At 45.7% G+C, this 13,012-nt stretch overlaps 1 protein-coding gene across 5 annotated transcripts; it reads left to right on the top strand.

Moving 5' to 3' along the window:
- Window positions 1-32: 32 nt before the first annotated feature.
- Window positions 33-12,885, top strand: elf2b (E74-like factor 2b (ets domain transcription factor)). Of its 5 annotated transcripts, none has more exons than XM_062477718.1 (10): window positions 33-431; window positions 4,678-4,848; window positions 5,137-5,413; window positions 8,713-8,826; window positions 8,948-9,139; window positions 9,427-9,513; window positions 9,670-9,865; window positions 9,988-10,380; window positions 10,703-10,865; window positions 10,979-12,885. In XM_062477718.1, the coding sequence occupies exons 2-10, from the start codon at window positions 4,774-4,776 to the stop codon at window positions 11,573-11,575; spliced, it is 2,094 nt and encodes a 697-aa protein (XP_062333702.1). In that variant the 5' UTR covers window positions 33-431; window positions 4,678-4,773; the 3' UTR covers window positions 11,576-12,885. The 5 variants fall into 5 exon arrangements, with proteins under 5 accessions (XP_062333702.1, XP_062333703.1, XP_062333704.1 ...); XM_062477719.1 differs by lacking the exon at window positions 33-431 and adding an exon at window positions 2,608-2,967; XM_062477720.1 differs by lacking the exon at window positions 33-431 and adding an exon at window positions 3,166-4,406.
- The last annotated feature ends 127 nt before the right edge of the window (window positions 12,886-13,012 follow it).

Here is a 13,012-nt window from a genome sequence, read left to right as displayed (position 1 = left end):
ACGATGTGTGTGTCAGTCGCTGGCAGGGTGCGTGATTTTGACCTGGATCTTCTCATCTACAAGCAGTAGCCTCCATGAAAAATGGCTTTGTTTACTGTTTGGAACAACAATGTATTGTGTTTCTTATTTTATTGAAAAGCAAATGAACCGGATAGGATAACTACAGCTACGGAGGCATGTTGATTCTCATCCTCCACTCCGCATTCGTTAGCTAGCTGAAACTAGCAAGCTACTAGGTTACTACGGGGTGTCAACTCTAGACCCACTGCCACTGGAGACTAACTAGCTAGCTACAGTAAGTTAGCCTAGGCGTAGTTAGCCATATAACGTTTGCTTTCAATACAGCTACTAGACGCTACCTGTGTGTGCATTAATAAGGCGCCTCATCATCAAACCACTTTTTATTGGGCTGAAGAAGCATTTTAAGCCAGGTAAGCAGGTTGCCTCGGTCCTGTGTCTGTCAGATCATGTTTTCTGCTGCAGCTTGCCAGTGTAGCCAACTAGCCAGCTACATATTAAAAATGTTTTTATTGTAATTGGGAATACAGTATTAAGCGAGGCATGTTTTTGCTGTCACTGCCTGGAATGTATCTCTTTAGCCTAAGCCCTGGCTTTAGTTTTTCCATAGCAAAATGACTTTTATGAGCTCGGGTTTAATTGCAAACTGTGTCTCGGGTCTGTCAATTTTTTTTACACAATAGCAAGACATGCACTAGTTAATTGGCTTGCCAGACTTTTTGGAAGGGCAGCTTGTTTATTGACGTGTGGTACTACAAGCCAGCTCAGCTAGGTGGCTAGCTAGCTAACCACTAACAATTGCCCGTCTGCATGAACTCGTAAACACGTTTATTAGAAAGGAATGTAAACAAACTCTTATAGCCAACTGGAACTGTTCTTCTAGCAAACTCTTAGACCTTTAAACAAGCTATATGGCGATAGCTATCCCCAAACTGAGATAGATAGTGCTAGCTAGCTTTTTTCCAAGTTGTGGTTGTTGTTGGCATTGACATTACATTACGTTACACTCTATCGACGATGGCAATGTTGAAAAGCATACAGTTGTAGCTATCTATCTGTAATTACTTTGTTGGCTAATGATACTTCAAGTTTCATTTGCATATTTTAGGAAATATAAGATGTGTTCTGTTAAAAGAGAGTACCTAAAGCCAACATATCTCAAAAATGTGCTTGGTGCCAGATATTCTCACAGATGTTTGTATGTGTGTGTTAAGTTTCAGGTTTTCGATCGAGCATACTTGTCTAGTCTACCAAAATAAACTGTAAGTCAATTAAACAACGATTTTAACTTCAGTTGCACCTATATTTGTCTATTTTATATGTCTTGGAATATTATTTATATCCTACTGCAGTATTGTTATTTATTATTTTTTAAATATTTTTTTATACTTATACTAAGAATGACGGAAGAACATGTACAATAAACACAAAAAGCCCAATTATATTTTGAATGGAAATCAAAGCCACATGGGTAGGCTAACTGACATTAAACATCTATTAGTCCAACCCTCTTATCTCTCTTTCCCTACTGTGGTGAAATGCTGAATGCCTTGTGTAATGTTTGCTATAGGCTTGCTGGTCTGTGCATAAATGTTTAGTTAACGTTATTGTTTGACCAAAAATCCGTCTGAGATCAGTGGCAGGACTGATGGTTACTTTGGTAACATGGGGATGGGGCTATGAAAGCAACAGTGTTGGGTTTACTTGTCGAACAACGGAACTGCTGTTTACAAAGTGTGGAGGTCTCTCTCACACACATAACCACACACACACTTGGGCGTAAGATGAGACATTAAGACTTCTCGTTTTGATACACCAGGCTGTTTTAAAGAGAACATCAAATCATTTACACAAATGTCACAGCAATGGCAGTTCACTCAGTCTTATACTAGGGTATTTGTGCAAAAAGTTAACTTCTTGAGGAATGTTTTTTGTCTTTTCCCCCCCCAAAAATTAAGGTCATTCTTTGAATTCAGTAAAGCCCCGCAGCTGTGAGGTGTGGTTTCAAATGAAGATTAAATCACACTAAATCTGTTGGTGTTTTTTTTTTGGGGGGGGGGGGGGGGGGGGTCAGTGCTGGAATAGGCTAGAGATGGGAGAAATAAAGACCCTATGTGTGTCTCACTATGCTCAGAGTCAGACAAGATCACTGTTGTTGTTAAGGTAGAGAGTTCATGGCAGGACAGAGTCTGGGAAAGGTGAGGCCACATGGAGTCTAACCCTTGCTTTAATGATAGCATTATAGTTGCATAGGTCTGCGTGTGTCATAGTTTATCAGTCACTATTTATCAATATTCCACAATCTTTGAAGGAGTTTATCGTGTTGTGTAAACTGAAATGATTGCAAATGTCTGGGTGTATTTTAAACTCGCATGGTCAGTCATCTGTGTGTGTGTGTGTGAGCTTCAGGGAGATGACAGGACACGACACAAGGCAGGGCGTTGTATCGTTAGCAACCGTCTGAACAAAAGCTCAGTTGTTGCTGGATCATGTGACACTGTGTGTGTGTGTGTTCCACCCTCATCATGTGATCTGGGGGCAGGGCTCGTTCTAAGTGCTGAGTCGCCCTCAGAAGCTCTTTCTACCGCATGGAGCAACCAGAGGAGCCAGAGAAAAAGAGAGATGGAGGGATGGATGGATGCAAAGACAGCAGATGAGAGATTTGAAGAGGAGATGTGGCTGGTGGGAGAAATGTGGAAGAATATCCATTTTGGCGAGACCACATTTCTCCCATCCTCTCCCCCCTCCCCTCCCCCCCTCTATTTGAGCATGAATATCATATGATCCTCTCGTACAGCAGGACACACATTTTCCTATTCCCTGGTCAGGATGACCCAGCAAGAATTCAACCAGTCATAAGACTGGGTGACACCTAGCAAACGGAATTACTTTTCAATATCGCAACCCTTAACTGCTGTAATAGAATCATGGGCTGTATTTTCCTTCAAGGTAAGTTACCCAACTTGCTGCAAGTGGTTGGTTTGTTTCGGTCCTACTGGCCTCCCTGTATTCTATGTTTATGTACAGTTTTACAAGTTAGTGCTACACCGCTAACTGGCTTCATCAATGATTCATGACCTCAAGGTTTTATTAGCCTAGATTAACCTTTTTTTCTTCCCCTTGCTATTAGCAAGCCAAGATGATGTGGTAAACGTTGTCAGTGTCACAAGTCTTGCTCTTCGGGGTTTTAGCAATTTATTTCCCTGGTTCTAAGTTGATTTCTAAAACCTTCAAAGGGATTGTATGGGCAGCGTCATGGAGCTGTTGTCTTGGCCCCCGGCCTGTAGGTCTGGTAGGACCCGTTTGGTGGTGGAAAGTCTAGTTTGGCAGACTTGCTCGTCAAGCCCTTTGGGCTTGGTTCAGAGCGTGAAGGAGGGGTGGGTCGTCTCTAAAGTGGGATAGTGTCTCAGACCTTGTTTTGTCCAAGGAATGACTCAGTATTTAAAGGAGTGTATCTGTATTGGAAAGAAAAAGAGATTGCTTAAAGATTAACTAACTTTTAAGACTAACAACTTATCTACATCTATTTTGGGGCGCAGGGTAGTTTTTGTGAGGACTACAAAAAAATGGATACAGAGAAACAGACAAGCAGCCATAGAGTTTGGGAGAGGAAGAGAGCGGGAAAGACAGCCAGGCACAGAGTGTGGGAAAGAGAGAGATCAACAGAGAGCTGGCATCCGCTTTTCCAACAGCATCATTTTAATGAAGGTCCCGTCTGTGGTTATCATCTTAGTGCCAATGGAATTGAAACCTGCAGACAATGCAATCTTCAAGGCCTTGCGACTGCAAGTATACACTCTTTTTCTCATGCACACACAAACCCACACACACAAACTCTCTGCCTCTCTCACACATATTCGTTGTTTTTGCGCACACTCACACACACTCTCATGGAACCAGAGCAACAGTGTGCATGGTTGTTCCAGACTGAGCCAGTTCCCAGATCTGTCTCAGCTGTGTGCTGATGAATAATTGATGAATGAAGGCGGTTCCATTAGAACAGATCCCGGGTCAGTCTCAGGGAACATCACACCAGCCTGGCCTATCTATTATAGATGGCAGAGTTTGGTGACTGTGACAGAGGAGAGGCGGCTCAACAGCTGTGAGAGGAGGACAAATGGTGCTCTCCTTCTCTTTTCCTGGGAGTTCTGTTTGGATCCAGACAAGATGAAAGAGCTGACGGTTCAGTTTCAGTGAGTTTCCTGCCGTGCTTTTCACAAAAGTGTGTGTTTGAGCGATTTGTACTCTCTCCTGTCTGCCTGATCATCCCTTGTCGGAGCACTACGAAGCAGGAAATGAAGGCCGTCGCTGTAGCTAATGGCAATGGTTGCCATGGTCCCCCCCCCCCCCAGCCCCCACTCTGAGTCATCCTCTACACCAAGAGGGAGGTAACTGAGCTAACTTCCTGTTTTAGTTTTGATTCCTGACTCAGTAGACAGGCACTTCCTGTGTTGGGTAGCCAAGAGAGAGGAGATGGGAAGGGGGAGGTAGGAGGCCTTACAGAAGCCTGGGACTGCATTCTGATTGGGTCCTCAGATGAGAGCATAGGGATTGCGAGGTTGTTTATCGTCCAGGTTGTGGCTACCAAACCGAATTAGTCTCTAAATCTTTCACTGTGGGTATTTATCAAAGCAACTCATATGCCACTTTTTGTTTCAGAGATCCGGTGTTGGCTGGGCGTATTTCCGGGCGCACCCACACAGAAGGTCCAGTGCGAGGGGCAGGCGTTGAGCCAGGGCTGGACGGGCATGCATCATGACCTCAGTGGTGCTTGTCGACAGCGGAGGGGCGGTGGTGGAGTATGTAACCGCAGTGGAAGACCCTCAACAGGTGAGGCACATGTACACACACACCTTGTCCCTCGTCTCTGAAGTGGATTACATTTTTCAATTAGATCGTTCGATAAATAGGGGTAATGTGCTCATTCACGATAGATTTTGTATTACAATTTGAAATAAACAAAAAGAACATGATTGGTGGTGTTTCTCTATGCTGCATCTTTTTTCTTTTGGACATATTTGTTTACCCGGTTTATTTGCTTATTTTATATCTCTGTCCAACGGCCGTTTTCATACTGTGACACTCTCTTTCTCCTCCATCCATCCCTTATTTTTCAAGGAGGAGGGCCAGTGTGAAGTTGAGGTGGAGATGGAGGGCGAGGCAGAGGGCGAGGTAGAGGGGGAGGCCTACGAGGAGGAGGTGGAAGCAGGGGCTGGAGAGGAGGAGGTGGAAGGGGAGTACCAGGCAGTGATTGTAGAGGAGGTTCCAGGCGCGGGGCTGGGGCAGGAGTTGGAGCAGTGCTTCTCAGCCCAGGTACTGGTGTACGATGACGGGACTTACCTGATGCATGACGTGGGGGACGAGCAAGAGGTGGAGACTGAGACGGTGGAGACAGGTGAGAGGAAGCTGGATGTGTGAACACGCACGCTCATGCACACACACTACTGGTGTGAGATACACCCAGTCCGAGTCCAATTTCTATGGCAAAGTGTTGGCACTTTATTTTTGCTATCTACACCACTGCTTCAGCAATAGGATATACCTGATAGGTTGAAGATGTGCAGAACTCGAGGTCACTCACGTATGACCACAAAAACTTTGACCACATATTCAGCTACACTGTAGACACTGCCATCTTGTGGTTTTCCCTTGTAGTAAAACATAAAATAAATGTTAGTGTCAGAATCATGCTCGATAATATACTTTTCTATTTATTGCGTAAGTGGCAGTGTGGACATCCACACGCAACATAATTAAAAGCACAATAACCAGTTTTACACAAGTAATATTTGTATAAGAATGACACTTAGACATATCGACATCTACAGTCAACGCCTTGCTTGCTTGTCTACCAGTATTGAGTTACCTAAACACATCTTGTAATAAGAAATAAGCAGAAGTCTATTAACATCAAAGCGTAAAATAATTTAGAAATTAAATTAATAAAGTTACAAATTATGTAAGCATAGCACTCATAATTTGTAACTCCTCTCCAAAACTATCTATAAAAGAGTATGAAAATCTTGAAGGAAAACAAACCATGAAACCTAATGTTATTTTAAGAGCCTTATTTTACGAATCAAGAAGCCGACATGAAGTTTTTCTTTGTCAAAATCCACCTTGTCTATTCTTGAACGTAGTGTAAATGATGGTAAATTATAATGTAGGAATCGTCATGTTAGAAGGTAGTCGCTATCTTCCTGTTGACGTCTAGTCTACGCAAGAGGCGGAGGATTTCCTGTGTTAGCCGCGGAAGGATATCTCTCCACCGCAGTGCGGCTGTTATGCGTTTAGCTGAATTTGAGATTTCCTGTGACGGCGGAGTGATCTGAGATAGTGGCTGCCAATGCATTTCAGTTAAGTCAATGTGAATCTGCAGCAAGGGAAGAACATGGCGACTTCACTGCATGAGGGGGGGCCCGCAAACCAACTCGATCTGCTCATCAGAGCAGGTAACGTAACGAAATTACTTTAAAACTCATCAAGTTTGCGATTAGTAACGTGTCTTGCCTATGTTTATGGCGAACCCTGCGCTCTTATCCGTTAAGTAGTTGTGTGAAGTAATGGAGGGCAGATCAGGAAGTAATCACCTTGGCTAGCAACATGCATGGCGTTCTCCCGAATTTCTTCATCACGTCTTAAATTGCTATAAAGTATTGTTCATTCTGTCTTTCTGCAAGCTTGGACTAGTCTGCACAAAATGTCTGTTGCACATCGGCATGCACTATAACGCTTTCGATATTTGTCGGAATAACGGTTCACAGCTAGCTGCTGAGAAACCAGGAAGTGTGGAAGATGTTGTCTTTCCTACGTCTTTGCCACGCTGTCTGAGTCGGAAGGGCATGTAGATTTATTTATTTTTATCCACACATCTGTAATATTTCTCATCAAAATGTAAATGGCCACTGAATTAAAATTCAGTGCCCATGTATTTGATTTCACTGTTTTCACTTTTGTGATCTTATCCGCTGCAAATGGAAATCTTTTTTTTCTGGTCATATTGAATAACGTTCCACCAACAGTTTCCCTAAGCGACATAGCGTTCTAACCATAGCATGAGGTTACGTGTTTGGGGAAATGGTCATTATGTTAATTATCTGTCATTTTATGCTCTTGTTTTATTCTATTCCATTTCAACATTTCATTGCCAAAAATGGTCCCGTTGTCCAAACGAGGGATTGTCGTGGCCCGTGCAGTTTGTGGCTTCAGCAGGGGTCCCGGTCATAGTTTTTGGATTTACCATCTAGCGTTCAAGTTTATACATATTGTTTGCATGTAGTAAGTGATTGAAAGGTTATTTCTGTAGGAATTGTTTTTTTGTTTTAAGTATTTTGTTTTAGTTGATGGCGGAAGCATTGTTATACATCAAGGCGGTCGTCGCTATGATTGACAGCACCATTAGTCCAACGGCTTTAGCGAGTCATTCGAAGTACTTCCTTCGTCCAATAAGCTGTTTAAGAGGGGTGGGTCCTAAGCGAAGAGGTAGCCAATGGTGCACAGGGCGGGTATTGAGTGGCAGGTGGATTTGAGTGCGTCTTCGAAGAGAACTGGAGGGAAAGGCTGAGAAGAGTGTAAACACGGAAGTCATAGGGGACAGCACTACTTTTTGTCCAAGCTGGCTATTCTCGGCTCGGTAAACTAGTACCAGCTTTCTCATTTTTTTACGAAGCATGATGAATTATGACAATGTAGTATATGCACACGTGTATCAGTTCACGTTTTTTTTTTTTTTTCCGTTTTTTTTTTTTACTACATTGTTTATTTGTCTGTGGTGTTCAGACTAGCTCCTCATGTTATGAATATTTATGCATGTAGTACATAACCAAACAAACAGCACTCAAAGTACCATAACGAATCGATTGTGGAAATATCTCTGCAGATCTGCCTGGTTTCAAGGGCAGTCCAGCCTATGGGATAGCTGCTCTGTGTTCTCCTATGTTGTGTGTGTGTGTGTGTGTGTGTGTGTGTGTAGGGCTGAATGACTGAGACAGCCTAAAGATAGCTCCTCTGTTCCCCTCAGATATCCAAACAAGGACAGGGTAGAAAGTAAACTGATATTGCCCCCACCCCATCTCCTCCCATTTCCCTCAGTGATTGACGACAGCAACAGGTGTTCTGGGTTCCAGTCTTCAGTCTGCTGCATGAGCTGTCTCTGGCCCACTTCCTCATCTTTCTCACCTCCTTTCCCAGTCTACATAGTAGTCTGGAAGGATCCCCCTCCCCCCCCACACACACACTACATTTCAGCTCTTAACAGTTAAGTGACAGGTATTAGGAAAGAAAGGCTATGTCTAAGAAGGCACTGTTTCAAACAGTTGGGATCAGAGGACGGACGGCTGGTAACATGATGCCTGTCTGCTGTCTCAGCGTCAGTCAGGCTGTGCAGGTCACAGTGGCTGACAGGACTGGGAAAAATTGAGCTGATCCTAAATCAGTCTAGAGGTACAATTGTATTGTAGGTCACTAGGGGGCACCATTGAGAGGTTTCTCACTGTGATGTAGATTGAAAATGTTTTTTTATACCAGAAATCTCAAGTGAATTTGAGCGATCTGTGTTCAAGTAATGTGGCCGTCACTGTTGCAGGTTTTTACTGTTGTGTACAATATTGCTAATATGGTTGTTACCTGTATGAGTGTGTGCCCCCCTTCCGGTGCACGGGTTCTAACGTGTGTGTGTGTGTGTGTGTGTTTCAGTGGAAGCATCTGTCCATGGCAGCAGCATCCACTGCTCAGACAAGACTATCGAAGCAGCAGAGGCCCTGCTGCATATGGACTCACCTTCCAGCCTGCGGGGGGACCGCAGTCCAGGTAGGACCCCCACACACACACACACACACATATAGGAACACCGCCCATGCAGCCGTTTAAAAGCTTTTCAAAAACAACATTCAAATCCTGCCTCTCCCCCCTCACCTCTGGCCGTCCCCAGATGTGTTTGTGCCGGCATGCGTGGCCACACCGGACTTCCTGCACGCCGCCATGCGGCCCGACGCCATGACTGAGACTGTGGTGGAGGTGTCGACGGAGGACTGCGAGGATGACTGCCCCATGGAGGTCACCCTCATCGAGGAGCCCGACCTGGAGCCTGAACCTGACCACGAGCCCGTCAAGAGGAAGAAAGGTCAGCCCACACAACAGACCATAATGTATCTCTCATTCTAACTAACCAATGAATACTCCCATTCCCTGTGGTTGTCAGGGAGGCAGGACCTCATCCTATAATAGGCAACATTTCTGTATGGAAGACTTAAAACCATATCCTAAGTTGGTGCAATGCCCTCATGGTCCTTGTGTATCGTACTAGACATAGTTGTATCAGTCTGTTTACTTTCTGCCAAGACAGCAAGGAGGGGTTGGACGTTGATCCGATTCTGGTTGAATAACTTTATTGGTCATCTGTCCTTGTAGCCGGGCGGAAACCCAAGACGCACCACGCAGCCATACCCAACGGATCACTTGACCTCGGCATTAAGAAGAAACCCAGAGAGGGGAAAGGTGGAACACACACTTCCGGCCTTTTTATCCGTTGCCAACCCAACAGAAATTTATTTTAACAGCCATCTCTTGGTCATGATGACTGATTTTGTATCAAGCAACAGCATCAGCCATGAAAATAAGCATGGAATGTTAACCTGTGTGTTTGTGTCCCAGCGGGCAGCACCACCTACCTGTGGGAGTTCTTGCTGGACCTGCTCCAGGACAAGAACACGTGTCCCAGGTACATCAAGTGGACTCAGAGGGAGAAGGGAATCTTCAAGCTGGTGGACTCCAAGGCTGTGTCCAAGCTGTGGGGGAAGCACAAGAACAAGCCTGACATGAACTACGAGACCATGGGCCGGGCGCTCAGGTGAGGAGTGTGCGCTTGTGTGGCTTTTCTACGCCCGTTTTGAAAACCAACTTTGAACATGGGATTAGTCTCCACCTCTACCAACTCCTTAACACCACCCTCCTGCCCCTTCTCCCATCCAGATACTACTACCAGAGAGGCATCCTAGCCAAGGTCGAAGGTCAACGTCTGGTGTACCAGTTCAAGGAGATGCCCAAGAACATTGTCATCATCGACGATGACAAGGCGGACTCCGATGATCTCATTGGCCAGGAGTGTGCCTCTTACGAGCGGGTCCCGCCCCCGTCCGAAACGCTGCTCAGCGCCGTCGAGCTTTCCAAGACGCCCAACATCCTGCGGGGTGGGGCGAGGGCTGTGGTCCACTCCCCCGTCATCAAGGGTAGCAAGGCGTCGCTGGTAGGGGGAGGGGCCTTGGCGGCGGGAGTCCAGCGGATAATGACGGTCTCTGCGGCGACAGACGGGAGCCAGACGCAACATTCTCACACAGCCATCATCCCCACTGCAGCCGGACCCAGGTACCAGCCTCCCACAGACTGATGCCCCTCAGATGGCATTTACAAAGAGATAATGTCACTTTATTTTGGTTGTTTCCTATAAATGCTCTATAGCGATAAAGAAACTATTAACAAAATCTTATCTTTGTCTCTGCTGATATCCAAGTATGGTTGTTTATGATTGGTTGATGGTTTTTAGAAAAAGAGTTGTGATGCAAAAACAAAAATTGTGTCTTTTTAAACAAAAACAATAGATGTGTTTGTGCCAGTTAGTAGGCTCACTGTTGACTTGTAAACAGGGCGGACCCCTCGTCACTGACCCCTCCCCCTCCCTCGTTTTTAGGACGGTCCGGGTCGCCATGCAGGTGCCGGTGGTCATGACGACGTCGATGGGCCAGAAAATCTCCACAGTTGCTGTGCAGCAGGCTCAAGGGACTACGGTGGCGTCGGGCCACACCCTCCTCACCAACGCCTCGCCCACGGGCAACGCCAACACCCAGCAGAAGGTAAACAATGGTCACTGTGCACTTCAGTTTCTCAACACTGAGCCACCACAGTGTGGAGCCATTCAGTCAGATTGCTAAACAGGAAGTGACGTGTTTGACCCTCCCCCCTCCAGGTCATGATCCAGACAATCCCCACCATGGTCCCTGCCACAGCGGAGAATGGAGACAAGATCACCGTCCAGCTAGCCAAGATCATTACCATCCCCGCCCACCAGCTGGCCCAGTGCCAGCTCCAGACCAAGTCTGGCTTCGGGGCCTCCTCCCAGGGCATCAGTCTCCTGGGGGGCCCCCTCACTGTCCGTGCCCTGACCCCTGTCTCCATGGCGCCCGGCACCCAGGTGATGAGGTTGGCGGTCCCCGCCCAGCAGACGCATCATCATCAGCAGCTTCACCATCAGCTGGTGGTGTCGCAGGCGGGCGGGACTCCGGTGGTTACCATGACGACGGCCAATCCCACAGTGGCGGTGGTGGCGCCCCGCATCGTCAGCAGCATCATCAAGAGCAGGGAGGCGGTGGCGGGAGGGGGAGGGAGGACTGGGGCGGAGCAGGCAGCGGTCCAGGTGATACCGGTCCTATCCGGGCCCAACCATACAGGGGCGGACAGAGTGAACCAGGACGCCAACGAGGTCACGCCACTCGTCACCCAATCAGAAGTTGCAGGCGTGGAGGTCGGCACTGTCGTTGTCAAATCTGAAGAGCCGGAATGCTGAGAAAAACAAAGAGACTTAAGGGGGATTTGTGGACTTACGTACACACACACACACACCTATCAAAGCCCACCCAACCACCCCTATTTGCCTCTAGGGGAGGGCGGGGGCACAGTACAAGTTGGCCCCACATTTTTATTTGTTCTTTTTATTATTGAAAATACTTTGAGACACTTTGAAAACTCAAGTTCCCATCATGCCTCCCTTCTTTCGGGCTTGTCCACCTCTTTTCTCAGATCTCCGGTTCCCAAAGTGGAACCCATAGACATAGAAATCCGGCAAATGACATTTGAAGAGACTTGTCTAGACAAAGGGACCAACTGGGATCACTACATTTTAACGGTCTCTCCTTGGAAAGATAAATCGGAAGGGATACCGCAACACTACAGCAGGCAAATAATTCAAATGAACCAGAATGTGAACTGGGAGGGGAGGAAGAAGTTTGTTACACTTTGTATAGAAACGTTCTTTATTTTTTTGCCTGTGTGTTTCTCTTGCATTGACAAAGTAAAACCAGCAATTAGTTTGACTATCACTGTGCAGAACTCGTGTGACAGTGCCAGGTGCTATGTCGGTCTCCCCCCCACTCACACTCAGTGTCACACCACTGCCACATACCAATGCGCTCGCACACTCACACACTCACCAGGAACTTTTGGAAAGACCGCTTTTAGGCTCCTGGAAGGCAAGTAAAGAAAAAGGGACTTGATGTGTATATATCTACTATACAGTTTACGAATTTTAAAACAAGAGCAGCCTTAGTTTTGATGACTTCTTGTTTGTTTATAAGCTAATCAAGCTTTTTTTTTTTTTTCGCATAATTTTTCTGACGAACAATACCTTGTACCAAGCACAGTATTACTGAGGAGTACAGAATCACATATTTTGTTATCGTTTTCTCAGTGTAGGTCAGGCTCTTAAGAGTTCCTTCTGATTGGTCTCGCCCATGGATTTACTGTTGTCGCAGAATTCCTGGAGTTTCTCCTAGTGGGATGTTAACTCTTCCTCACCTCCCTTATCTGTAGTAACTGACCTGGGTACCCTGTACTGCCCTTTTAGACGCTTCACTTCTAGCTATTTGAAATTGACAGGTTGTTCGGCAGCATGAGTTTATAACCCCCCCACCCGACATGTCCACTGCATTTTGCCTTTCCTAGTTAACCGATTTAGAGGGAGAAAGAGATGTTTGCGTTCAGACTGAACTAGTTTGTATATTCAACATTTGAAGTATATTCTATTTTGTTGTACTCTTGTTTCAAAGTGTATTCAAGTAGATTTTACTGAAATATAAAAACAAAAAACATTTGAAACCATTGTGTTGTGCTTGCAAATTATTTTGGGCTTTGTATCTTTGCTGTAGAAAATTCAACATTCTACTTGAAAATGACAGTTGACAATTGGTAAACAGACAATATACAGTATGTACACAGTATCACCGAG

The sequence above is a fragment of the Osmerus eperlanus genome, chromosome 14 (genome assembly GCF_963692335.1).
Source record: "Osmerus eperlanus chromosome 14, fOsmEpe2.1, whole genome shotgun sequence".
NCBI lineage: Eukaryota > Metazoa > Chordata > Actinopteri > Osmeriformes > Osmeridae > Osmerus > Osmerus eperlanus.
This window is presented reverse-complemented; position numbering and strand designations above follow the sequence as displayed.